This window comes from Stenella coeruleoalba, assembly GCF_951394435.1.
Source record: "Stenella coeruleoalba genome assembly, chromosome: 6".
Classification (NCBI taxonomy): Eukaryota; Metazoa; Chordata; class Mammalia; order Artiodactyla; family Delphinidae; genus Stenella; species Stenella coeruleoalba.
Genome location: NC_137151.1, coordinates 119483448 through 119511437, shown reverse-complemented (window position 1 = coordinate 119511437; position 27990 = coordinate 119483448). Strand labels below are relative to the sequence as shown.

Genomic DNA, 27990 nt, shown 5'->3' with positions numbered 1-27990 from the left:
TGTAGAAGTTTGGAGGTGGACAGTTTATGGCTGATGTAGTAGCTCTGTTTTACTAGGTCTTTGAAGACTCAGGTTGCATTCCAGATCACTATTCCCCCATCTCTTCTTCATGATTCAAACTCGCAGCTAAAGCTCCAGTCATTACCTCTGTGTTCCAGGCAGCTGGATAGCAGAGGGCTGAGGAAGGAACAAAATTCAATCGACTTCAGATTTCTTTAATAGTAACACTGGATTTAAGAAGATAGGGACTGTCCTGGCGGTGCAATGGTTAAGACCCTGCACTTCCGCTGCAGGGGGCACAGGTTCTATCCCTGGCTGGGGAGCTAGGATTCTACATGCTGTGTGGTGCAGACAAAAAAAAAAAAAGATAGTTGAATAATATTTTTAAAGTATCAAAGAGAAAGAACTTTGAAGCTAGATTTTGCTAAATTATCAGGCATATACAGGAGATAACGCCTTTATCACATACAGCCCCTCTTTGAAAGCACCGTTAGAGGAAACATTCCAACAAGAAGAGAAATAAATACAGGTGTGCTCAACAATAGGGAGTAAGAGGGATTAAATCACTTGTTTAAATTATTCTTGTCTAAGTAAACGGTGCACTGTGGTGCCTGCAAAGCACAGCTCGGGCGGGCAAAGCTGGGAGGGCGGCAGAGTGGCTGGGAGCCCTACCAGGTAAGTGGAAAAGGAATTGGCCCCATTTGGTTACCTTTCTGAGGAAGAGAGGAAAACTTATCAGCTGATTAGAGAGGAACTCTCAGAGGTGCCAGTGTTTTTGTTTTGTTTTGTTTTGGCCGCACTGCATGGCATGGGGGATCGAACCCGTGCCCTCTGCATTGGAAGTGCAGAGTCTTAACCACTGGACCACCAGGGAAGTCCCTGTGCTGGTGTTTTTGTACTTTCTCGTGAGGCTTGTCTAAAACCAACGCGCTCTGCCTCTCCAGCTATTTATTCTCTGGCTCTAAATTTCCAGGTAACAATACCAAACTTTCCAGTGGTGGGTTGGAGGGTAGATCAGACAGTGGGTGGGGCATTAAACAAAGGTCAGAGTCCAGGGCTAGTGAAGTTTATCTTTACCTGTATTATTTACATGGCAAAGGTTCAGGTAGTAAATTAACACGAAATTACAAAGACCTTAGGAAAAAGGCAGGATGCCAAGGATATTTCTTCCCCCCCTCTGTCCATGCCCTAAAAATCATAAAACAACCAGGCTTTTTCTTGTTTCTCTGGTTTATCAATGGAGATGTAAAGTGAAACTGGGATTTCTGAAACAGTTTGCTTCTTCATGTTCACTCAAGCAGAACTTGGGAGGAAGAGTGACAGAAAAGTGCTGATTTGGAAAACAAGGAGTAGTCTTGGTTGAGTTGCTTTCTTTCGCCTCTCTTCTCCCTCTCTTTCATCCTATTCTCCTTTTCTTCCTTCCCCTCCCCTCCCTTCCTTCCGCTCCCCGTTTCCCGTGTCCCCACCGTTTCCTTTCTCCCTAATCATCACTCTTCCTTCCCTCTTTCTTTCCTCTCTTTTGTCCTTCCACACTCTCTTTTCTCCCCAAGACAATTGTTTTGGGAGCTGCGAGGAAGGTGGGACCTGGGGAGACTGTATGGGCTCCCTGGTGAGACAGATAGAGGAAAAGAGATCTTAAATGTGACGAAGACCATGGAGGGAAAGGAAATTGGGGGAGCCCCTGGACCACAGAGGAATGAGGTTGGGGTGGGAGGAGGCATGGGAGGACGTTCAAAGCCTGGGTCCAACGAGGAACTGTGGGCCCCATGGTGGAGCAGCCCCCTCTGACAGGGACAGGGTAAAGGGACAAATTAGGTAATTAAATAGTTACTCCCACTAGGGGATTGTAAGTAAACAAAAAGTATGGGAGACCCCTGGAAGTTAATGATCACTCAAGAAAGAAGGTTTGCTTAGCAACAAAACCGTGCAACAGAAGCGTGAGACATGCCCCAAAACAATAAAACAATGGTGGCATGAGACCCACATCCTGCCCAGTGAGCTCAGTAAGTTAATGATCCCTAGGACATGTTCTCTGCACACATAAAAACACAATAATTTATGGAAAGGTGACATTTCAAAGTGAAAGACCCTCATTGTACTGAGATCTGAAATAGTTTTTCATAGCGCCACGACACTCTTGGCTTGACCATGTAGGGACAAGAAAACTCCCTTGCCCAACCTGGAGAAGGAGCTGATGATGGAAGTGTGATGTCTACTCAGGAATGAGGAAGAGGGGGGTCTTTTCCCCCTCCCCACTTTTCCTTTGATTATAAAGCTGTAGCCCCCTAAGTTCTTGGGGTGGTACCCTCTCACCCTCACAAGCATCCTATTGTAATAAGTCATTTCTTATCTGTTACTTTGCCTCTCACTGAATTCTTTCTGTCCTGAGACATAAAGGACCGGAGCTCCTTGGAACCCCCCAAAGCACCACCTAGCCGTTTCACCTCTGTGTCCTGCCTGCTGGATGACAAGACAGGGCACCAGTGTGCTAGGACTTCATTTCCTCATTGTTGGGGAAGAAAAGGATTCCTTTCCTCCATTCTGGGTTCTTTGGCTGGTTCAGTAATTAAATCGACAGACAACAAATTAATAGGAGAAAAACAAATTGAATTATGTGCATACCGGAGCGCCACAAAGACAGGAGATGCAAAGGCAGTTGGGCGATGGAGGCTTACCTGCCATCCTGAGCTGAGGAAAGGGTTAGGGGCCTGGGGCTCCGGAGGGGAGGAGGGCCATTCACAGGAAGATGAGGAGAGCAGGTGGTTGGCAACCAGATGTTTGCCCTGCCATGCAGGTAAGTCTTTCAGATTAGAAAAAAAGTTATCTCTGGTAATAGCTGTCTTTTTGGTACAGGCTTCCTTTTTAAAATCTTTTAGGCAGTTAAGGGAGAGGAAGGACTTCCCTGGCAGTCCAGTGGTTAAGACTCCATGCTCCCAAAGCAGGAGGCATTGGTTCAGTCCGTGGTTGGGGAACTAAGATCCTGCATGCCGCATAGTGTGGCCAAAAAAAAAAAAGAGGAGAGGTTAAAAGCTTCCCCTAAGTCTGCTGGGTCTTCATTGCCTTCACCTCAAAATAATCCACACGCCAAAGTGGCACATTTTGGGGTGGCATATTCCGCTTCCCTTCATCGAATACCTGGCCAGGACTGGTTCCCATAAGGGCACTGGGAGTGCAGATCTGTGTGACAGCTGGTGTCCTTCTGGGGGTTAAGCATCTCAGTTTTCCCTGAACTCTAGGGGTCTAATAAAGGTTTGTTAAGAAGCCTGGGAGGGGATGCTGAGCCAGAGACCCTGGCTTAAGCCCCTACAGTACCCCTGCTGGGCCCACGATGGTTCGCTGGTGTCAGGAGGAGGAGTGGGCAGCCCCCCAGGGCACACCTGCACTGGCTGAGTGAGGGGCAGCGGCAGGGAGGTAATCCTCCATCAGTAGACACCTGTACTCAGGCCGCCCTTCAGCCATCCTATTCCATCCCTCCTCTACCCATCCACTGAGGGGCACATGGTTGAAGACCCGGGAGCAACAACTGAAAGGACATCTTTGTGAAGCGCGGGCACCAGCCAGCTCTGCTTGGCATCCAGGAGCGGCAGACAAGCTCGCCTGAGCAGGGTCTGCACGTCTGCATCCTTAGCCCAGCACAATGTGGGCAAAAGGTAGCCTCAACCTGCAACCTCAAAAAGGGCGTCTGCAGCTGCTGCCGTGGCCATGGCCATGGGCTCAAGGTGACTTTGTGAGGCTCTGTCAACATCTGAGAGTCTGGTGGGGCAGAGAAGAAACAACAGCTGACCTGTGCTATAAGGACGGGGTGATCTTGAAGCCACTCAACGTGGTCCTCCTTTAAAATCTGCCTGGCCAGATGAAGTTAGAGCTTGGGCCTGAGTCTCCCCAGATCCAGCCCTCCGGTAGAATGGTGCTGGCCAAGAGTGGCCAGGAAGTGGCCAGGGACCCTGAGAATGGAATGGGACCATACCTCCCCTAGGATATCGTGAATGTACCAACCTTGACCGACCAGGCACCCTTTACCTGCCAGGCCCCTCGAAGTCAGAGTGGATGAAAGGTCAGTAATCACAGGAGGCATCCTTATTCCTCAGCCACGGCTCAGAGTGAGCACCCTTTACAGACTGTCAAATACGATGCCAGCTGTGTCCGTGGGGCTGGACCTGAGGGCCGGTGCTCACCATGGACTCCCTGCTCCTGTACCTATACGTCTCATTCTGTGCACTTTCTCAGCCCCTTAGTCTCCAGCTGATGAGATCTAGGAAGTGTGTTTTGGGGATATGAACAGTGGGTGACTTCATGAACATTGTCCACAGGGAGCCTGGTATAGAACGAGGTGACCACTAAATATTAATCTTATGATAACATTTCTTGATCAGACCAGTTCCCAGCCAGCACTTCTCTTGCCCAGAGGGATGGATCAAAGATTCAGAAGGATGGGCTCAGTGAGTGCATGGAAACACGAGTTTCATTGCCAGATCTGTGTGTTCAGTGGGACCCCTTGTTCACTATGGAAACACATGGAAGAAATTCTTTTCTGGTCTTGGAATTAAGCACCTGATTTGTCTTTTTGGGGCGGGGGCGGGGGTATGCGGGCCTCTCACTGTTGTGGCCTCTCCCGTTGTGGAGCACAGGTTCCGGACGCGCAGGCTCAGTGGCCATGGCTCATGGGCCCAGCTGCTCCGCGGCATGTGGGATCTCCCCAGACCAGGGCACGAACCTGTGTCCCCTGCATCGGCAGGCGGACTCTCAACCACTGCGCCACCAGGGAAGCCCCCTGATTTGTTTTTAACCTAATGGACATCGTGAGTAAAACAGCTGTTCTTGTTTCTTTCTTTGCATGGGCTGCTAGGAAGCCCAGAGTCAAATTGTGGCTCATAACTAGCAAGTGTGGAGCACTTTCATGGCAAGCATTTTGTGTATTAATCTTATCCCTGGCTTCACATTATTCCTCCTAAGCTAATTCTCTCTTCTTCCTAATGTCCTCTGTGACTTATTAAAAAAATATTTTATTAACGTATTTTGCAAGCAAGCTTAATTTTTTTTTCTCTATTTTTTAGTCAGGGCAAGATAAAAATAAAGATACACATAAAATATTTAAAATGTTTTCCCTTGGACTTATACTGAACTCTGTACCATTCTCTAATCTGGGGAGCTCAGGTGTTTTATTGAATTGAAAGTTTTTATTTGTCTTTGAGAATAATCATTTTGTCACCACTTCTGTGATTCCTGTGGTAGAAAGAATTTTCACCCACTTGCATTCTTTCAGAACTCCCCTTCTGGGGCTTCCCTGGTGGTGCAGTGGTTAAGAACCCCCCCTGCCAACGCAGGGTACATGGGTTCGAGCCCTGGTCCGGGAAGATCCCACATGCCGTGGAGCAGCTAAGCCCATGCGCCACAACTACTGAGCCTGCGCTCTAGAGCCCACGAGCCACAACTACTGAGCCCATGTGCCACAACTACTGAAGCTCACGCACCTAGAGCCCGTGCTCCACAACAAGAGAAGCCACCACAATGAGAAGCCCACACACTGAAATGAAGAGTAGCCTCCGCTCACCGCAACTAGAGAAAGCCTGCGCACGGCAGCAAAGACCCAATGCAACCAAAAATAAATTAAAAACAACAAAAAAATCCCTCCCCTTCTTCCATCTGATGTTTACTTGACACCCGACACAATAGTTATGAGCTTATCTTTATTCTCTGGATATGGAATGAGACTCAGAAACTCACATCCTCATGGAGCTTTATAATCCTCTTGAAGAATTCTAAGAACTTTGAGTTTTTAAGCTTTTTTTTTTTTCCTCTTTGGGCATGGATCTGGTACAGATCAACGTCAGAAAGTCACTAGTTTGTCTGAGAGGCAAACTTGAGAAGAACAATCTGTAGTCACTGAAGCTGATCGGAGCCTCCACCGGCCTCCAGCTCCCTCAGCCATCAACACATACACCAGGGACCTGAAAACCCAGTGTGTGCTTACAGAGGAGTGTATGTATTCATTACAGTGTAATTCTGAAGGCAGTGATCAATCCCCTTCTCAGGATGTTTCTTGCAGAAGAAACAGAAAATAAAGACAATAAAAAAGAAAAAAATATCACCCACCATCCTACTATTAACAGCTAGGGGGTTAACCTTCCAGGTTTTTAACAAAGTGTTTGTTATATTCAACAAATACTTATTGAGGGCCTAGTGTATATAAATCCCTGTATTATGTCTTGGAATATGACAGAATTCAAAACCAGACACAATCCGTACTCCATGCCTCCTACCATAGATCTACTCTACCATAACCCATTTGTACAGAGAGCGTCACACAGCGCACAGTGTTCGGATCTCTGCTTTTCTCATGGAACCACGGATCCTGGATATCTTTCCATGTCAACATCTATAGACTGACATTTCATTTCAAAAGTCTAAATAGTATCATGTATATGATTAACGATACTTTATTTTCATCAGTGCCCTAATGTTGGGAACTTTTTAGTACTTATAAAAAGCACCTCTGTGCACAACCTACACATACAGGCCGTGTGCACTGGTCTTATGATTTCAAGATGCTCTTAAATCATCCTCAGATGCACTAGTGTGGAAAATTGGCTCCAAGTCGCCCGTAATCTTTCTGGCTTTTCCAGTTCAATGACTTCTGCCTGTACCTGGGTAATCATTTTGTGCAGCAAGCCTGACTTGTTCACATTCAGGTCTGGCTGACCGGGACTGTTTGGGAGATGATCGAAGAGAGCGTCTGGCTTCATCCTTATAATGGCCTTATTTTCTACAGTGACAGCATCCTCTCACACCGGTGCTAGAGATAGTGATTGTACTGCCTCATCACTTCTGGTGGTGGAAGGAACCAAATCTCTTCCTATTTATGCCTTATTTGAGACTTGGCATCCTCTTCCTGCAACATCCTGGTACTCATTAAGTGTGTATCTGAGAGATGAATGCATGAATGAACAGCTCCCGGGACTGGAGAAATGGTGTGAGTGAGGGACAGACATTTCACAAGTAGGAGGTAACAAGCAGGGGGTGGTAAGCAGGCTTGAGCCCAATAACATGGGTAAGTTAAAATGAATGTTTCAGTTTCTAGGAAGAAAACACTAGAACTGACACCAAGAAGCTTAGCTAAAAAAATTAACAGATGAAATAAATGACAAACTAAATGATAATCAACTTACCCAAAATATGACAGAGAAGGGATGAATAGAAAAAAGAACAGATGGGAGACATAGAAAACTAAACCAAGATGGTAGACTGAAATCTAACCTTGTTAATAATTATTTATATCAACGCATCAAATACTTATATGTGAAAAACAGAGATCATCAGATTGTATTAAAAAAACATAAAACAAGCATCAATCAATTTCAAAGGATTGAAAACACACAGAGTATGTTATCTGAGGTATTCAATAGTAATAAGATATCTAGAAATTCCTCAAATATATGGGAATTGAGCAACACACTTTCTAAGTAACCTGTGGGACAAATGAAAACAGCACAAGTGAAATTGGGAAACATTTTGAATTGAATAAAAGTAAAAATAAAACACCAAAATTTGTGAGGTGCGACTAAATCAGTATGTAGAAAGACTTTTTTGTTAGAGCTATGGACTATATGTCCCTCTTTCGCCTCAACTTTTTGAACGAGAGAGCATTGCGTTTTTACGCCTCTGCCTCACCAATATTTGTCAGGTGTGTGGCAGGGACCTAGCTGGTCTTTGTAGTTCACAGAATTAATCTAAAGACACGTGGCAGGTGGACCAGTGAAGGTATCTGACCAGGATTTGTGGCCATAATTGGGCCGCTGTGCAGTGAGAATCAAGCATCGCTTTTCCCAACCCTAGAAGCCAGCCTGACTCATTTCTGTCTTCATGACTCAAGCTATGGTGATGACAGTAAAGGTGTCAGGCAGCTTGTTTTTGGGGCCCCAAACGTGGAGAGAGAGGTGTAGTCCAAGTTTGAAGAGAGTATTAGGAATCCTGTGCAAAAGGGTAGGTATGTTTAAGGACGTTCATTGTAGTACTGTTTATAAAAGTGAAAGGTAGGAAAAATGTATATATCCATCAGTAGGTGACGTGTTAAAAAAGGAAAAAACCAATATTGAGAATGTGCATGTTGATCACCTCCTCAGCATTCTATACTTGCTTATTAAAATAACCCAATTTTCACTCAGATCGTCTGCCTTCCCTCATGCAGTCTAGCCACTTTAGGGGAAACTAAACCAACCCAACTCACGAGTGGGCCCTGGGTGGCCTAAGCCAGTCGGCACACTCCCGTCCCTCCCCATCGCTGGCGGTCATGTAACCCAAGGTGGTCCAATTAGAGTGAATTATAGGACTCCTGCTTGGAGTGCTGGGAAACGCACAGGCTTGTGGGCACTTTCTCTGGATGTTGACAAAGACCCATTGTATCTGTAGGGGAGGCAACATTTTCCCTGTACTCTCTCAGGGTTTTTCGGCTGCGCCTAAGATTTAAACTGACATAAGACAGATTAACAAGAGAAAAGCATCCACATTTATACAAATTTTATATGACAAGGGAGCCTTCATAAGGCAATGAACATCTCACGAAATGGCAAAACCTACCTGCTTCTATGTTAGGTTGAACAAAGAGAGGCAATTGTGGAAAAGTGAATAAACTGTGTGGGGAGGCTAAAGGAAGATAAGAATTATTTTAACAAGGTCTGTTTGTATAGAATTATCTCAGTCTTAATGTTTTGTCCTTGATGATAAGAATGCTACTTTCTTTCTGGTACAGGGAGGACTTCTTTTATGTGGGAGCTTTTATCTCCTATTTTCAGGAAGGAAAGGGGCGATTAGAATGCCCTTCTTGCATCATCTGTGTTTTAAGTGTTTTTAGCTCAAAACAACCCTTATGCCAAAGTGGCATATTTTGGGGTAGCATATTCTGCCACCCTTTGTGGCCCTGGGTGTTTAAGGCCATGGGGCCTTCCTGGGACAGACCCTTCCCCCCATGTCCTCTGCCTGCCTCTTGTTTGTAGAAAAGCTGTCGGCTTCCCCTCAGTTACAAAAGCCTGGCTCAAGAACTAATGACTGAAAGAATGTGAACGTGTAGTGACATAAATAGCAGTTGGGCCAGGAGAACTGGTAAGAATTTAAACAGTAAATCAGTCATGTGGCAATCACAGAATCTTTAGTTTCTCCCTGAAGTACCTAGATAATAGTATTTGATGCACATTTCCTGAGTTGTTCTACAGATGCTAAAACCCCCACTAAATGGAAGAAGTTAAGTACTTGTTGACCATGGGCAGGTAGCCTCCAGACCTACTGGAGCCTGAGGATTGATAATGTTAACCCCAGGGACACCACCCTGTTACCTCACCATCAACCAATCAGAGAATTTTGTATGAGCTGACCGTATACCCTGTGACTCCCCTCCCTTACCTTGCCATTAAAAGTGCTTCCTTGGGGAGGGGAGAGGGATAAATTGGGAGATTGGGATTGACATATACACATTACTATATATAAGATAGATAACTAATAAGGACCTGCTGTATAGCACAGGGGAACTCTATTCAATACTCTGTAACGACCTATATGGGAGAAGAATCGAAAAAAGAGTGGATATTGTATATGTATAACTGATTCACTTTGCCGTACAGCAGAAACTAATACAACATTGTAAACCAACTATACTTCAATAAAAAATTTAAAAAACTGCTTCCCTGAAACCTTTTGGGGAGTTTGGGTTCTTTGAGCGTTAGCTGCCCCCAACTCCTTGTCTGGTGCCTTACAATAAACGCTGCACTCTCCTTCACCACAACCTGGTGGCAAGCAGACTGGCTTTACTGCGCAGGACAGTGGACCTAAGTTTGGTTCAGTAACAGGTGCTGTTGGCAGCCACCTCACAACGGCAAGGAGAGTTAATCTTAGTATGAAGCTGACTTCATGGAAGGCAGAGTGGGGAGAAAGAAAGAAATGGGATCTTTGGATTAAGCTCACCCCAGAGCCTGCCCGACCTGTAGACTCTGCAGATCACGAGCCCCTGTTTCCCTTATGTCTAAGCCCCTTCCCCGTCAATGACTCTGATGGGTATCATAGCCAGTGTTCACTGAGCAGTACTGGGAGCCAGCACTATGCACAACCTGCAGAGGCTCATTTGATCAATTAAGAAACAGTCATGTTGTAGAGGGACTTCCCTGGTGGTCCAGTGGCTAGGACTTCGCCTTCCAATACCAGGGGTGTGTGGGTTCGATCCCTGGTCGGGGAGCTAAGATCCCACATGCCTCACGGCCGAAAAACCAAAAAACATAAAACGGAAGCAATACGTAACGAATTCAATAAAGACTTTAAGAAAAAAAAAAGGAAACAATCATGTTGTAGAGAACAAACTTATGGTTACCAAGGCGGGGAAGAGGGGGTGGGATGAATTGGGAGATTGGGACTGACATATATACACTACTATGTCTAAAATAGATACCTAATGAGAAGCTACTGTATAGCACAGGGAACTCTATTCAGTGCTCTGTGGTGATCTAAATGGGAAGGAAATCTAAACAAGAGGGGACGTATGTATACATATAGCTGATTCACTTTGCTGTACAGCAGAAACTAACACAACAGTGTAAAGCAACTATACTCCAATAAAAATTTAAAACGAAAAAAGAAACAGTCACGTGACGGCACATCATGCAGCTGTTAACATGAGCTCTTGCGTGGAACGACTTCCGTGAGAAGGGACAAGAGCGTGTAACAAATGTACGGTGTGAAATCCTATATAATCGAGAAAAAGTGTCCCATTTTAACCAAGGGATCTCTTGGCGGGGGTGGGAAAGGTAGTGGCAGGAGAGAGGAATCCTGTTTGCCTTAGTTATTTCAGCTTGAACCCTGTCTGATGTCTGAGGGAGGAGAGGGCACCCCGCCCTGCAGGGAGACCTGGACAGAGGGTGAACCAGAAGCTCGGGGGAAGGGACCTAGTCTTTGAAATGCCACCGTGGAGGAGCCCAGACAGGACGACAAACCTTGAAACGCCCGCTGCCTACTGACACAACAGTCATGCCAGTTGGGATCTGCTCTGTCCAGGAGGGGCTGAGATCGGAACCTCCTGGTTCTAGGGGTGAAGGGAGCAGGCAGGCCCAGGGCCCCTGGAGAGAGGAGAACCGGCTCATTTAGAGGCTCGTCCAGCTCCCTGGATTTGAGCTTCTGGGCAACAACTGTCTTGGTTTGAGTCTCCAGTCACCCAGGACTAGCGTGCACACAGGCACAGGGCAGCTCTGAATGAAGGAGGCCAGGCGAAGGTGGGAGCGGGGCACAGACAGCAAAAGTAGGGGTTTTCCACCTGCGTACCCGCAACGAGGTGAAGCTGGGCTCCGGCCCTTTTTTGTCAAGCCTGACTTCGCAGCTGGAAGTTCTGCTTTATGGCAGTTTCAGAAGTTTCTCCTTTAAATGCAAGAATTATTATTATTATTATTTTACATCTTTATTGGAGTATAATTGCTTTACAATGGTGTGTTAGTTTCTGCTTTATAACAAAGTGAATCAGTTATACATATACATATGTTCCTATATCTCTTCCCTCTTGTGTCTCCCTCCTTCCCACCCTCCCTATCTCACCCTTCTAGGTGGTCACAGAGCACCGAGCTGATCTCCCTGTGCTATGTGGCTGCTTCCCACTAGCTATCTATTTTACGTTTGGTAGTGTATATATGTCCATGCCTCTCTCTCGCTTTGTCCCAGCTTACCCTTCCCCCTCCCCATATCCTCAAGTCCATTCTCTAGTAGGTCTGTGTCTTTATTCCTGTCTTATCCCTAGGTTCTTCATGACATTTTTTCCAAAGAAGATATACAGACTGCCAACAAACACATGAAAGAATGCTCAACATCATTAATCATTAGAGAAATGCAAATCAAAACTACAATGAGATATCATCTCACACCAGTCAGAATGGCCATCATCAAAAAATCTAGAAACAATAAATGCTGGAGAGGGTGTGGAGAAAAGGGAACACTCTTGCACTGCTGGTGGGAATGTGAATTGGTACAGCCACTATGGAGAACAGTATGGAGGTTCCTTAAAAAACTACAAAGAGAACTACCATATGACCCAGCAATCCCACTACTGGACATATACCCTGAGAAAACCATAATTCAAAAAGAGTCATGTACCACAATGTTCATTGCAGCTCTATTTACAATAGCCGGGACACGGAAGCAACCTAATTGTCCATCATCAGAGGAATGGCTAAAGAAGATGTGGCACATATATACAATGGAATATTACTCAGCCATAGAAAGAAATGAAATTGAACTATTTGTAATGAGGTGGATGGACCTAGAGTCTGTCATACAGAGTGAAGTAAGTCAGAAAGAGAAGGACAAATACCGTATGCTAACACATATATACAGAATTTAAGAAAAAAAAATGTCCTGAAGAATTATTTTTAAGGAAGCTCCTGCCCAGGGAAGTCTTGACCTGCTTAACTGTGCACAGTGGGAGTACACAACTTTCAAGCCCTTGAGAAGAAGAATCCAACACTGAGGAATTTGCATATTCGGAAAGCTCTCAAAAGAAGGCCGAGCCTTGGAGCCTGTGAATAAAGTCTTTCTGTGTTTGCTGCTCCATGTGAGCAGTACAGAAGGGAGAAGAGAAAGGAGGCACACGGCATCCCGGCAGCGGCGGCTGAGCCAGTGGGGGAAGGCACATTTGCCAAGAGCCGGCGAGGATTCTGGGATGTGTGTGTTGAGTCACTTGTCCCCTGCAGGTTTCCAGGGAGCTGGTTTGCATGAGGTAAACACGTAACCTTATTCTCAATGCCAGGGGCCACTGTTCCATGCTCTGCAGCCTCCTCTTGCCTTAAGGATACGGCCTTGCGGGGAGGGGCATGGCAGCTCAGGGGGCAGCGTTGGGGAGGGGGCGATTCTGGCTGTTTGGTGTTGACGTGGGATTCAGCCCCATGCTCAGATGGGCTCCTTTTCCATCCCTTCTCACTTCACTGGGGACCCGTGACTGGCTGTGTGAGGTGTGATAACGTATATAATTTGCATATTATAAGCATATATGCTGTTTCTGCATATGCAAAGGAGGAGTTGCCTGGGGAGATAGGGTCTTCCTGAGTTTGCTGGTAAAGCCAGAACTTGCAAGAGCAGTGTGAAGAGCTGTCCTTCCTCCAATGGGTTACCAGTGGCTGCAGGCCTAGTTTACTTCCCTGCCCGACAAGGTACTGAGCCTGGGACCCTAGGCCGGAGGCAGAAGAGGCTGTACTTCGGTGTTCCGCATGAATTTTATGACTGGATTTGTCAGTTCAGTTCTCTGGATCCTGGTTACTAACTCTACCTGTAACCCACCAGGCTTCATGGCAAGTGGGAGAGTGGTTGTCCTCTGGAGGTGGGGGTGGGATGAATGGAGACCACAGTAGTGTCTGGAAAGCTCAGGACCTTTCACCTGGTCCTAGACTCCTGGCACCAATGAGCTGCACGGACCAGACGACCACTGTAGGAAGATGGGTCCTTCTGGGCTTGGTTCTGCCTTTTCCTTCTTGTACTTGCATCTCTCACTCTTGAATGGATTGTTCCCGTGGGATATAGACCTGACTTTCCCAAGAATAACGAACCTGTGGTCTGGAGACCACATTCAGAGCCGAGGTGTGAGTCCAGCCTGGTGAAGATGCTAAATCCTGAAGCCTAGTCTCAGCCAGACTGTCCCCAAGCTCACAGCCAGGGCAGCCTTAGTAACCGCACCGTGTTCGCAAATATACTTGGTTCCACTTCCTTCTGGCTCTAAACTTCAAAAACACCTCTCGGAGCTAACACTTGAAATTGGCAGTAATTAAAACACAGTCGAATCTTAGCTATTTTCAGCCTCCTGGAGACTGTTCATAAACCAATCAAATAGCTAGAGTGCTTACTGCTTACGATGTGTAGTTTTCCATAAAAGTCATTGTCTGCATATTTGTTTCAAACGTCGAAACGTAAAACATCCAAGTTGTAAAATGTAAAATAAAGAAGTTTAAATTTTCAAAAAACCCAAAACAACACAGTTGACCCTTGAACAACATGGGGGGTTATAGGAGTATCATTATTGTTGGCCCGCCGTATGCACTTCCTCTGCATCCTTGGGTTCAACCAACCATGACCACGTGGTACTGTAGTATTTACTGCTGAAGCATATCCGTGGACTCGTGCAGTTCAAACCTGAGCTGTTCAAAGGTCAACTGTAGCTCAATCCAATGATCACATTTATAAACCACTCTGAATGTAACGGTCCCACTCAAATCTCATCTTATCCAAAAATGGTCCCAACGGTGGCAGGCCTGTTTATTCGTGAGATTCTGTTATGTCCTGGGAAGGATTTGAGAGAGGAAAAACGCCTGGTCTCTGGCTCCAGAACCTAACAGAGGGGAGAGGCGGACATGCCAACAGAACTGCACACAGCAGGAGGAAGGGTGATGGGGGACTCTTGGCGTGTGGTGTCCACTCTTTAAGAGTGAGGTCTAGGCTCCATGACAAGTGCTGTGAAACCCAAGGCAAAGCCAGTGTAGGAGAGTATCCGCAGGTGGACCCAATGGCAGTGATTGCCACGGAGGCCGCTATTGGCATTTGCGGTGGGATAATTATTTATTGTGTGGGACTGGCCTTCACCACTAACGGCCCATAGTATCCCTTAGCTACCGTGACAACCAGCACTGCCTATACGTTTCCCTGGGTGGGAGGGTAGTACTGCCCAGGTCACTGCTGCCCTGGGGAATCCATCCACCAGGAGTCTGGGGCTCAAAGCAGCTGTGAATCCTCAGCTCCTGGCTACTCGGGCATTCATTCTGGTGAAGGGGTCGGGGTGGATGGGAAAGGGGCAGGAGTGGGAGGGCAGCACCAGGGCCCTGGTCGCAGGCCCAAACCTACCCAGAGTAGGTATCTGCTGTTTTCAGCTGCCTTGCATCCATTACCATTTCCTTTGGTTAAAGGTTACCAAAATTACTGTTTGGTCTCTTCCCTGCTCTCAGCCCTCTCACTTGCTGTGGAGTTGGCCCTCAGTTCCAGAGGCGGTTGTGTGGGGCTAGGCTGGCCAATCAGAGCACTGCATTCCCCTGGGCAGAGCGCATGTTCCGGAAGCAACACAGGACTTAATCAGCCCCATCAGAGGCCTTCTCTGCCAGACTTGACCTCGGAGGCTGAGGGGCTGTTGCCGGAGCAGCCATCTGGCCACCTTGCTGGCCATGTTGTGGGAAGAGCTTGCCTGAGCATGGAACTGACACGGCAAAGCAGACGGAGAGAAATGGGCTCTGGGGGCGCAGCCGGCACCTCTGGAACAAACCACGTCTGGACTGGAACGCTCTTGACTTTTACAGGAGTTAATACATGCTCGTTTTGCTCAGGCCACTTTGGGTTAGATTGTCTGACATTTACAACAAACGGGCGCCTAAGTAATACGCCAGAAAAGGGAGCTAAATATCTTCAGTCAGAGGAGCTGTGCTGACCAGTGGCAGCAGCCCCGGGGTCCCCGGTCCCCTCCGCCATGCCTACGGGTCCCTTTCATCCTGATCTGCAGGACAGACCTCAACATGGCCACACCCCACCCTGGAAGTCAGCATTATTCTTCCCGAGGCTGGCTTCCCAGAGAAGGATCCTGTCAATCCAGGGTACCCTCTCCCAATCTCCCAGCATCTGTTCAGGAAGGGACATCCTGGGATTGGGAGGTGGAGGGTGGGCTCCGGGATTCCTGGTAACCTGCCTGGCCCACCCTCCAGCCCAATCCCACTTGCTCCGAACCTGGCCCCTCTTAGAGGCAAGCAGGTCACCCAGGTGCTCTGTGCACTCACTCACTTGAGTTCAGAGGGCTGTCCTCACCCCCCTACTACCTGCCCCCTCCTATCCTCTTGTGTAACTGCTTCAGTGAATTCTCAGCTCCCAACCTCCACCCTCCGCACTCCCCAGGGGACAAAAGTGCGGGGGAATTAACCACCTCCCTCCCAGCAGCCCTTAACCGATGGGTATATAAACGCCTGGCTTCCCCTCCTTGGGTGAGATTACTCTGATGTGTGTGTTCTGTTTCCTAGCGCTGCCCCAGCAGGATTCAGCTTCATTTGCTCCCAGTGGCCGCTGCACCTGTATTCACTGTCCTCCCTTTTCTGTTTCACGTCTACTGGTGTTTCCTGGGGTCACCTTGAAGTAAGACCTCTGCCTCGGCCGCTCAGAAGCTAGATGTCCAAACCCACCAGGCAATGGCTGGGTGCAGCTAAGTCACCAGACAGACCACAAGGCTGCAAGCCCGGCCCGGAGTTATGTTAGGTATTGAATTAAGTTGTCTGATGTCTGCATTTATAGTGGGAGGATCTGAAATTGTTCTGTGAGCGTGTGCAGAGAAAGTTGCCCGCCTTGGGTGTGCGGCCGCCAACAGGAACAGCAGGATCCCACCCTGGCTTCCCTGAGGCTCACAGAGTCACCCCCAAGTTTACCTCCCTACCCATTTGCCAAGGCCAACCTCTGTGTCTCTGGGTAGAATACACTAAAGAAACAGAATTCTTTTTTGTTTTGTTTTGTTTTGTTTATTTTGGTGACAAGAGGGATCCTTGATGGAAAACTGGATCTGTAAGAAAAATAAGGACAGAGCCATGAGCTTAGACAATACTCTATGACCCCAGAATTCTGGTGGCTTTCCAGTTTTATAGCCTGAGGGTGAGGGTTTAACAGCTAAGATCCTCCTGTGGGAAAATAAATTTAGGATTCAAATTTCTTCCATTCATCACATCCACTCTTCCTTTTGTCCGAACTCGGCCTCTCAAAGACTTTTTTTTTTTCCCTTCAGGCTGTAAAAAGGTTTTGCAAAGTGTCTGGCATGAACTGGGTGCCTTCTGTTTCCTCTCCCTTCCCCCAGGGATCCCGGCAGCTAAGACGGAGCCTCGCTTCCCAAACGCCAGGCCACGGTGGTGAGTTTTACTACATTCAGTGCCCAAAAGGAGAGGGGAAGCAGCCCCTTGATTTTAGTGCTGCATCATTCATTGGTGGGATGCAGAGAGAGAGGCTCTCCAAGCTTTTGGGAAGAAAATTCTAGAAACACGTTTCCCTGGAGAGGAGGCTCTGTCAGTGTCATCAGATGGTTCTTCATGCTCTGGACTGAGAAGGACACCAAACTGCTTGTTTCCCTCCCAGATGGTCTAAGAACTGAGTCTACGAACTCATCCCTCCCCCTACCACCAACACATGCATGCACACTGACTCACAGCACCCTCAGGGTGGCTTTCAGGGGCTAAAGCCAGAGAGGTCCCAGGCCAACAGGTCTGCTTTGAAGTTCATCCTGCACAGGCTACCATATCTTAAAACACACTGCTGGCTGCTCCCCCCAAATCCACTCACACACCTGCCTTCCTGGCGGGGGCCCCATTTGGGAGCATTGATGCTCCCCTCCTTTGTCCACTCTTGTCCATAGGGGCAGGGTGTGGAAGTAGATCTAGATTGGTCTCATCCAGTCATGAAAATTCACCCCCTCCATGCTATTAATTTGCTTAAGAAGGGGCATGAGCGATGTCCCTGGTGGTCCAGCGGTTAAGACTCAGTGCTCCCAATGAAGGGAGCCCGGGTTCGGTCCCTGGTCAGGGAACTAGATCCCACATGCACGCCACAGCTAAGTTCCCACACGCCACAACTAAAGATCCTGCATGCTGCAGTGAAGATCATGCGTGCCACAACTAAGACCCGGCGCAGGAAAATAACTAAATAATTATTAAGAAAAAAAAGAAGGAGCATGAGACCCAATTCAGAGGCATGTCACCGCAATGAGGGGGCAAGTATACCAGGGGAGGGGGATCCTGGGAAGAGTTTCTTAACTCAAGAAGAGACACAAGAAGGAGGTGGCCTTTTCCCTGCTTCTGGTTGTCAGGGTGTGAGGATATAATTCTGGGGCTCCTCCAGCCATCTGCCCAGGAGGGGAACTAGTGCGCCTTCCGCTGAGGGTGTCAGAGCCGGAAGTTGGAAAAGTCCCCAGGTCTCTGATGACACTGTTGAGTTCGCCAGCCCTGACACTTCCTGACTGTTTTGTTATGTGAGATAATCTCCTTACTATAATTTTGAATTAGGTTTGCTGAAATTTGCAGCACCAAGTAATCGAAAGCATAATCCACTTGTAAATCAAGTCTTAAAGTGCCTTGTGGCATTTGGAAACCTACCAATTCACCCTTTCATTTTACAACTGAATTAAAAAGAGAGACATCAGAGCAATGCCATTGGTAGAAGCTTCCCAGTGTTTACTGGGAAGAACCTTAACCATGGGAGGTAGGTGAGTTTCATTCAATTGTCAAGCTAAGGAATTTTTCTCTTGAAGCAGTGAAACCCTTTTGCACTTGAAAGGGTCTGCATAGAGAGTGGTGGCTGAACACACAGGATGCCTGGGAAGGGGGTCCTCAGTGAGTACCAGGGTTGGCCCATCTAGTCAAGAGGCCGTGAGACCTGAACCTGGGTGCTGGTTCGGGGTCCTCCCTTTGTTCACTGTACAAATGGGGATGGGTCCTGGTGCCAGGATGGGGAAACACAGGCCTGCCTGTCCACGTTCAGGGAACAGGAGAACAAGCAGAAAGGAGCTGCTGGGTCCTTATGATCAGAGGTCACAGCTCACCAGCTCCTCCCACTGAGATGCATCTCTGTTGCCTTTCCCTACCTGTGGACATTTTTGACCTGAGCCTACCTGTTCTCCTCACCTCTGGAAACCTCCTGGGATCCCATGTGCTCCCTAGACCCAGAGAAGACCCAGAGCAGGTGTCTTCTCTGCAGACACCTTCCTTTACTATCAGACTTCTCAACATTGGCTTGATTCCTGGCCCTCTGCTCTATCCATGCTCTCTCCCTATGTCAGCGACTGACCCTTATGTTTACAGCTAAGACCCGGCCTGTCCTGTGAGCTCCCTCTATGCCCCTGCCTACCTGACATCTCCACTTGGTTGTCCAACATCTCAAAATTAACAACAAAACAGAACTCTTGATTTTTATCCCCTCTTGCATGTTGATCCTCTGGCAATGACACCCCAAACTTGGAGTCATCCTTGAGGCTTCTCTTTTCCTCATTATTTCATCCAGTCTCTCAGCCAGACTTGCTGGTGCAACCCCCATAGTATAGCTGTTCACATTCCCCTCCAGAGCCATCACCCTGGTCCAAGCACCATCTTCGCCTGCCTGAACCAGTGCAAGTGAGTCCTACCTGGTCGTTCCCCGGCCCCCCGCCCCTTCCCATTTTCTACCCAGCAGGCACTGTGATTGTTTTGAAATCTAAACCAGCAGCTTGAGATACTCCCCTCTGAGGGGAGGATGAATGAGTTAATAAACGTAAAACACCCAGAAGCGTGCCTGTGTAAGGACTTGCTAGTGCTCTGTTTCAGGGGCTGCCCACCACCTCTAGAACACAATGGAAGCTCCAAGGGCCTGCCTGACCTTGGTCTCCCCAAAAGTGGCATCCTGACCCCCCAGCTCTAGCCATACTGGTGCCAGGATGGCCCCCAAACATGTTAAGAGTCCTTCCTGCCTCGGGGCTACTGGGTTTGCTGTTCCTGCTGCAAGAACACTCTTCCCCCAGATTTGCACAGTCTGCCTCCTTCTGCTACATGTGCCTCAGTTCAGAGAGGCCTTTGCAGACCAGCCTGGCTCCAGCGGCGGCCCCTCCTGGTCACCCCGCCCCTCTGCTCTTTATCAGATCAACTTTATATTTTTATTTCCTTGATAAAATTTACCACCAAATCAAGTGATCCTGTTTATTCACTGACTTGTCTGTGTCCACTAGAATGTAGGCTCCCAGGGAAGGGCTCCTTCCTGTCCTGGTACAAGGTAGGTGCCCAAGAAATATTTAATGAATGAATGCATTATTTAATTACCAAACACTCTCTCCCATCTGGACTCTGCCGCCTTCTAGCTTGGAAGTCAGATGTCTACATCTGAGTTATCACCTCTGCTCCCGTTGCCTGGGAGCCTTGGCTGGCTTAGATCCACAGACTTTACTAGACCTCAAAGTCTTAAGCTTAGCCTGGGTCTGTTGATGGACTTGGCCATCCACTCACCCCTGTGTCGTCACGTCTCACAGCACCTAGTGTGGTGCTGGGCACGTGATCGATGCTGATGCGTGACAGCCGAGGTGACCCACTCACATAGCTACACGGGGGGTATGTGGGGGACACTGGGGAGTCAGGGTGGGAAGTACCATGGCAACCAGTGTCTAGGAACAGTGGCTAAAACTTCTGGGCTTCCAGAAGATGCTTCCCTGACCCCTGCTGGTGGTGTCTTCATCAGACCCTCAGGCCCACAGCACACACTGAATGACATGGGAGGTGACACCGCAGCCTGGCCCTGGCACGTCTGGAAGAAGCGGGGGCCTGCACATCTTAAGCACCCGAATGCCAATTAGCATCGATCCCAACGCTGCTTCCAGAACAGTCTCCAGAGGAGCAATTTGACAAAAGCAGAGGGTCCCATGAGGAAAAGCCACCCCCTCAGAATCACCAGGCATGGGCTCTGGGGCTTGGGAAGGACCCTGTTTCAGGCCACTGCATGGAGCAGGGGTGCTGGCATAGTCTCCCTCTTCCCCAGGGAAACAAGGCGCCATGGGACAGAAGAGAGAGGGTCTGTCCTTGGGAGGACCCGCCTATCCTAACCCTGCATCAGGAAAGGGGCCTGCCCTAGGGAGACAGAGGAATCATCCCTCAGAGCAGAAGAAGCAGAGCTGCGTGAAGTCTGCACACTGCGTGGTTTGTAAGTGATGTCAGTGATGCCAGGGCCCCAAAACAAGCCCCCCCCACCGCTGGCAACACACACACAGCTTTGGGGGATGGAGTGAAGACTGGATTCAGTCTCTGGGGAGCCTCTTTAACTTTGCAGACTCTCAGTTATTCCCGGGGAAATGACCTACGCCAGGCCCAGGGCAGGTTTCCATTCCAGTCCTCCCCCCCGCCACCCCCTGCCTCCTTCACTTCCCCTCCTCCGTCACTCTCTCCTCCCACCCCCCAGGTCTCAGGGCTGTGTGAACTACAGTGTGGGTGAGACACGCACCCCTCCCTCGTGGACACTGAGACCCTTCGGGTGGCACTGGACACCGAGTTCAATAATGTGGAGTCACGGCCCATTCCCGTTATCTTTCAACCCTCTGGTTAAAGAGGGTCTTAGCGTGGAGCTGGCCAGTGTTAACATCCAACCCTTGTCAAATATCTTTGAACACACAGGGCACTGACGTCAAAGCTGAGACTTTTTCAGGCACCCTATCAGCCAGAATTCCACGACATTTCGTTTTTATGGTATTTATATTTACTGTGAGTCTTTTTTTTTTTTTTTTTGCGGTACACGGGCCTCTCACTGTTGTGGCCCCTCCTGCTGTGGAGCACAGGCTCCGGACGCACAGGCCCAGCGGCCACGGCTCATGGGCCCAGCCGCTCTGCGGCATGTGGGATCCTCCAGGACCGGGGCACGAACCCGCGTCCCCTGCATCGGCAGGCGGACTCCCAACCACTGCACCACCAGGGAAGCCCTACTGTGAGTCTTTTTTATGGCAAAGGATAGGATTTTCCATTTATGGCCAGTTTGAAAATAAGTGCATTTAAGTTAAAAAGGAAGCTAATTTAAAGAAAATAAGTGATCGATCCCAAAACATAGCTTGACTATATTTTGACTTCTAGTTTACTATTCTCCCATCTACTAACATTAATGATTTTAGGTTTTAATAAAACGAGTGTTTGTGGGGATCACTTTGTAATGTATAGAAATATCGAATCACTATGTTGTACAGCGTAACTCACACAGTATTGTAGGTTAATAATACTTCAAAAAATATATTAAAACAAGTAATATTCCAGATTTCAAAGGTCAATAAAGTTTGGGGAATACTGAGTTAAAAAATAATGATGGTGATGTCGCTGCTATGTTGAGGGCCTGTCCTGTGCCAGGCCCTATGCTAAGTGTTTTCACATGCATTTTTTTTACCCAGTTCCCCCCGGCCCCAAGTGAGAGCTGTAGCATTATTATCTCCATTTAACAAGAAAATGAGGCATCAGGAGTTAAGGGAGTTGCCCAGGCCCCAGAGATACTGGGTGTTGAAGGGGGATCTGATCCCAAGGCTTCCTGCTTCTGGAACCCAAGCTCACACCAGTGGGCTCTGCTGGAAGGAGACTCTAAGCTTGGGCTTCAGCTCTAAGCTCTAAGCTCTAAGCTTGAGCCCAAGCTCGAGCTCTAAGCCCTAAGCTTGAGCTTGGGCGCCATCTTCACACTGCCAGTCGCCACCATCTACCCAACCTGTGACCAGGCCCTGCAGGGCTGCGCATCCCCTAGCTTGATCCTCACAACCATCGCCCTTGGAGGTAGCTGTTATTCTCCCCGCTTTAGAGATGCTACTGACTCTCACAGAAGTCAAGTAACGTGGCCCCGAACACCCAGCGACCAGGCAGCAGAGTCAAGGCTAGCACCTACGGCTCCAACTCCAAAACCAGCGTCTTTCCAACAACCACCACCTCCATGATGGTAGCAGTAACAAGACTCCCCCAGCTGGCCAGCTCTCTGCCCTCCAAGCACCTTGTCTCATACTCGTCTCATACTCCCAACGATCTCAAGATCTTCCCTATGTACAGATGAGGAAACTGAGGATTTCAACTGCTGTGGAATTCTGTGAAGCTTAAGGTGCTTCTCTGCTCTTTCATGAATGTCCCAGGATCAGGCAGCAGAGCCCTTGAGGAGATGGTGAGCTCTCACTGGAGTTTATTTTCCGGGCTGGGCTTCTGAGTTACCTTGAGCCTCTATTCCCACCACACGCCCTGCTGTGGCTGCTGGAGGCCTGGGGTGGGTTGAAATGCTCCCATTACCCCCTGCCCCACCCCCATCACCTCTTGTTAGGCATTCACCGCATGTGGACTTGACAATGGGGACAATTGGGGGTGCTCTCGGTACCCGCCAAGATCCCCTTTCTGGGCTGGCACGTCCATCGCCCAGCTCCTGTGAATTATGAATGTTGGTTGCTAAAGGCTCAGAGCTGTCTCCTTCCTCAGGGACTTGTCCTCACCCCAATGGGAGCCGCTTTTTCACAAAGACATGTACTCCCCACCTCACCCTGTAGCCAATGACTGACTCACAGACGGGCATGAAAGGCCAACCCTCTGGGCTCACGGTGAGACCAACTCTGGTTGTAATTCACCTTCCAGAGTTCCCCAGGACTGGGCTAAGTGGATTTCAGCTGAGACCTTGTCCTTGCTCCACTCCTTCCCCTCCCTCTCTTGCCTCCCTCACTTTTTTTCCTCCACTAAATCCTGTGCACCCAAATCCCTGTCTCAGGCTCTGCTTCTAGGGAGCCCAGCCTGAGACAGGGGAGGATTGAAGATGTTGTGGAAGGCATGCTCCCTGCCCTCAAGGATCTTGCAAAACAGCGTGGAGACAGGCCACATGTGTACATAAAAATCATCTGCAGTATGGGATGGAGTAGGTTGGAGAAAACAGTAATAACAAAGATGGGAGAAAGGCTCCATGGAACATGAAGTTCACAAAGGGTACGTAGGGCTGGAAATGGCGTGACAGGCAGGGAGAAAGTTGGGAGGAAAGGCTCTGAGGTGCATAGGATCCTCTGCCCCTGCCTCTCCCATCTCCTCCTATCTGGTGTCCACGACTAGGGGAACCAACCCCAGGCCAGGGGAGAGGTGGGAAACTCTGTTTTGAAGACCCCACAATGGGTCTAGCATTGTCCACGAGTGTCCAGGGCTGCCTGAGAGAGATGTGCCAGTGGATCCTGAGGCCAGAAACAAGTCACTCAGTTCTCAAGATTCCCCTGAGAGGCTGGGGGCTTCGCCCACCCCTAGAGACCTCCTCCATTCAGAGAAGAGACAGACATTCCATCAGCCCTGCGCTGCAGGGATGGTGAGTTAGTGGGCTTCAGAATCACTCTGCAAAGGGCCGTGGGCACGAAGGGGGTCCACATACCTGCTGGGCCGCAGGCCTGGAGACTTGTTCACAAGGATTCAGTGATGTAGTAGGCAGCTCCTAGGGCTCCCAGAGCCACAGCAACAGTCCCAAGGGCTCGGAGCACGCAAGTTACGATGAGTGGAATGTTTCCTTGCAGGTCTTCTGCAAAGCAAAGCAGAAAGCCCACAGGTTGGGGGGCAGCTGGGATTTAGTGCCTGTCTATATGCAGGGGAAAGTGGAAATTGTGGGGTCCCTCAGGATCACAGGAATGTCCATCTCCCCCTATGGCTCCTCCTCTCAAAGGAACACAACTCCCTGCACCCCTCCCAATAAAGCTCTACCACAGGACCCCCCAGGATCCGAGGATGGGCTGGCCTGGGATGCCAGCTCCCCTGGACACTCAGAGAGAAGGTGACAGAGGTAGTCAAGGCTGCCGTGTGCCAGGCCCTGTGCTAAACACCTCACAGCCAGTGTCCTCCTCAAGCTTCACAACCATCCTGTGAAGTAGTCCTACCATGTAGCTCTATTCTGGGGTTGAGGCTTCTGAGGAAACCACATACTACACCTACCACGAAGGTGGTGGAAAAGGAAAGTATATGATTATGCTATTAATTGTGAGAAGGCTTTCACAAGATGCAATATCCATTTGGGCAAAAATCCTACGAAAGCAGGGATTCTTATCCAATGTGAATGTGTACTTAAAGCCCAGAGTCAACATTCCACTCCACAGAGGAATGTAAAGATTATGGAAGCAGGTGAAACTTCAGCAGAATTAGGACTGCATCCCAGCCAGGCTGGACTCTGCCCCTCCCCGTCACTTTCCTATTTCTGAGCCTTGCCTTGTGCCTTTTCCTCCTCCTGGAAAGCTCTCCCTTTAAAATAGGCCACAGAGGATCCTAAAATCCTTTTAGATTCCGCTCAGTTACAACCAATACTACAACATCAACCTGGACCCCAGCTCAGGAGTGAAGCTCTTTGAACATCTCCTATAGGACACGTATCACTTCCTGGCCTGCACATTAGTTTCTAAAGGTACATATCTTAGCTTACCATGTGGACTGCACACTTTTTAAGGGTAAAGTTCCCTGTTTTGGTTTCCCTCCCAGTGCCTAGTATCCTTATGCAGAGTCGGTTTTACTACTTGTTTGTTTATAAATCCAGGGTACAACATGGCACTAAACGGACGGAAGCACTAAGTGTGTGGAGGGACAGCTGATCATGGTGGGTGGGGGGCAGGCCCTTCCTTGACTTACCAGGCAGTACGGTATTTTTACTCTGGCATGTTCTCCCAACACACCTGGGTATCTGTTTGCCTCTCTTCATATGCCTGAGAGATGGTGCTTTTCACAAACATACAAGAGAGCGGGTTTGGTGGGGCAGGGGCTGGGAAGAGGAGCCGGATGGGGATGGAGGACGGTGGGCTCAGCTTCTGGGCTGGGAGATGCCTAGGCGGAAGGCCTCTTCTGTGGACATTTGTGAGACCTAAGTATAAGTGGAGCTGCCCTGGGGCCCAGAGCTGGGGGTAGGCGGAGGCCCCTCTCCAGCTCTTGCGCGTAGCCCTGCGCCACCGGAAAAGGTGAGGGACATCTTCAGTCCAGTTCCCTCAACAGGGGTCTTCCCACGAGAGGAAGTGGCGGCCACCTGGTGGCTTCGTGGGAGAGGAAGAGAAGGGCAGATGCTGCAGGCGATGCTGTGTGGGCCTCCGGGTCACGGACAGACCCCTGTGGGGCTGCCAGGAACAGCCCGAGACCCGCTGAAGAGGGTAGAGGTCTTCCTGGCACCAAGGGTTATGTGATTTACATCGTATTTATCTCTAAATTCCAGGGAGCGTTCACGTGCAGGTCAGGAGCCGGAAGCGTTGGGCTATGGCTCAGGCTGCAGAAGAAGCGACAGGGACTTTAGGATGGACTGCGGGGGAGTGTGCTGTGAGCAAGGAGGCTGCCTATGGAGCGACGAAAAATGAACCCCAAAGAAGCCATGCCCGGTAAGGAAGAAAGTCGTCACCTCTCCATGAAGGTGGGGTACCTGGGCCTGGGGCTAGTCAGAAAGGCCCGGGTGACAACCCCCAGGACGTGGATTTCCTTTGGGCCTGGGAGTCCCGAGAGGAAGAAGTTACACACGACTGCTAATACCCTGTGTGCCCCGAGGGCCCCGCCCCCCACGCGCCCTAGGACCTGTAGAAGGTGAGGAGGTTTGGGAATCCTCTCCCCGGCATGGTCGGCCAGGCCCGAGGCAGAAGGACATCGAAGATGCGGCTGTGGCACAGGCCCAGACGATGCCAGCAAGCAGAGCTGCCGGGACAAGCGGAACAGGAACAGCAGGTGCGCGGGCCCGCTCGCGTCACAGACCCTGCTGGACAGAGAAGGAGAGAGGTGAGGGGCCCACTGCCTGCGGGAGGTGTCCACACCAGGAGTGGCGTGTGCAGAGGAGAGAGGACCAACTGCATGAGGAACTAGTTGTCTTCTAGACTGGTGCTACCTGGGAATAATACGAAGAACACCGATGTAACAGCTGACACCTGTACAGTGTTCTATACGGCATTATCCATCTCATTCAATCATCAGAACAATCCTGTGAAAAGGAATGTGGTTATTCTCAGCCTACAGATATGGAAACCGAGGCTCAAAGAATAGAAGAGACGTGCTCTGATAGCAAGGAGATGGAAGAAGTGGGCTTCAACGCAGGATTTCTAACTCAATTCTGTGCTCTTTCCGTGGAATTCACAGGAAGGGACGGCAGCAGGTGACTGTCCATCCTAGAAGTGGCACTGAGATTCCTGCAACTGGAGTGGTCACGTTCCATTTCTCTGGGGCTCTTGGATTCAACCAGAAGACAACTGCTACTCCAGTGGACAGTCTTTGAAATACTTCCCCAAGCTCACCTCCCATTGCTGTCCTGGGCTGTGGGTCCCAGAGGAACGTGGAGAGGTAATAATTGATTTTGCCTGTGTGAGTTCCCTCGACACGCTCCAATGCTCATTTGGACCCTGGCTACCCAAGAAGATGGGGGACCGCTTTCCATTGGACGGCCGTTCCATTTTCAGAGAGAGCTAACTTGGATTTTTTTTAACGCTGAGCAGAAATCTGCCTTCTCCAGTGTTTTCCAAGGGTAAGTCGCCAGATTTAGCAAATAAAAATACAGGACGCCCGCGCAATATTCATAACACACTTATTATACTAAAAATCATGTGTTGCTTATCTGAGATTCAAATTTGACTGGGTGGCCTGTATTTTATCTGGCAACCCTATCCAGGGACCCTTAGTCAGACATCTGAGGACAACATGGAACAAATCTACTCACATCTTCCAGCTGACAGACATATCCTCCAATTCCCTCAACCGGCTCTCATACACCAGAAGGTTCTTGCCTCCCCGCCACCCTTCTCATCCCCCCAACCTGGACTATCTTCCTTGGACTAGATCGCTGGGCATCTTTTACAGCACACAAGTGGCCTGATGAGGACAGAGTAAAGCGGTATGACCGCCTCCCTTGTCCTTAACTGTATTCTTGTACTAATGCAGCCTTGGTGTTTATTTCTTAGCAGCCACGTGGTACTTCTGACTCCCAGTGCACTAGGATTACCACCGAGCCACGCTGAATGTTAATATGTTTGCGTGGCTGTCTTCAGAGAGACTCGGTGTGGTGAGGAATGACAAAAGCCAGGAATCCTGGTCTCCTGGGTAAAAAAACAAAACCCAAACCCCTTGCACTCCCCACGCACCGTTCCAGAACACACGTTAACCATGCATCAGTACCCAATAAGAAAAGTGTCAGCCTCTGGGGCAGCCCTGGGACTCCATCAGCAGGAAGGCTAGAACCACGCAGGCAGGCAGGCTGCCCACCTGTTTTGCTGGATCGAGGGGATGCTTTTGTGCCAGTGTCCGGAGACGCGACGCCCCGAGCCCAACGGCTGACTTCGGGAGCTGGGAGAGCCTGGGGCACGGGCTGCGGGGGGATGGATTCACTGCTGGGCTGTGAGGTGACTCCAGAGCTGGGCGGCGGCGTGGTCGGGGTGCTGGGCGGCGGCCGGGTGGGCGGGGGGCTGGGCGGCTGCGGGCTGGATCCGGTGCCGTCGGAGCTGGCGTGCTGGGAGGCGGAGCCTCGGCGCCTGGCCTTCGATTTCTGCCCCTTGCCCTTCTTCAT

The 27990-nt window shown here is 49.3% G+C and overlaps 1 protein-coding gene across 1 annotated transcript; it reads right to left on the bottom strand.

Annotated features, from left to right (window-relative positions):
• On the bottom strand, positions 1-27990 carry SPATA3 (spermatogenesis associated 3; the record flags this gene model as incomplete). The annotated part of the gene is made up of 4 exons (XM_079924373.1): positions 1-177; positions 23866-24009; positions 26022-26196; positions 27690-27990. 3 exons carry the CDS (start codon positions 27988-27990, stop codon positions 23904-23906), a joined length of 582 nt encoding a protein of 193 aa, XP_079780499.1. The 3' UTR covers positions 1-177; positions 23866-23903.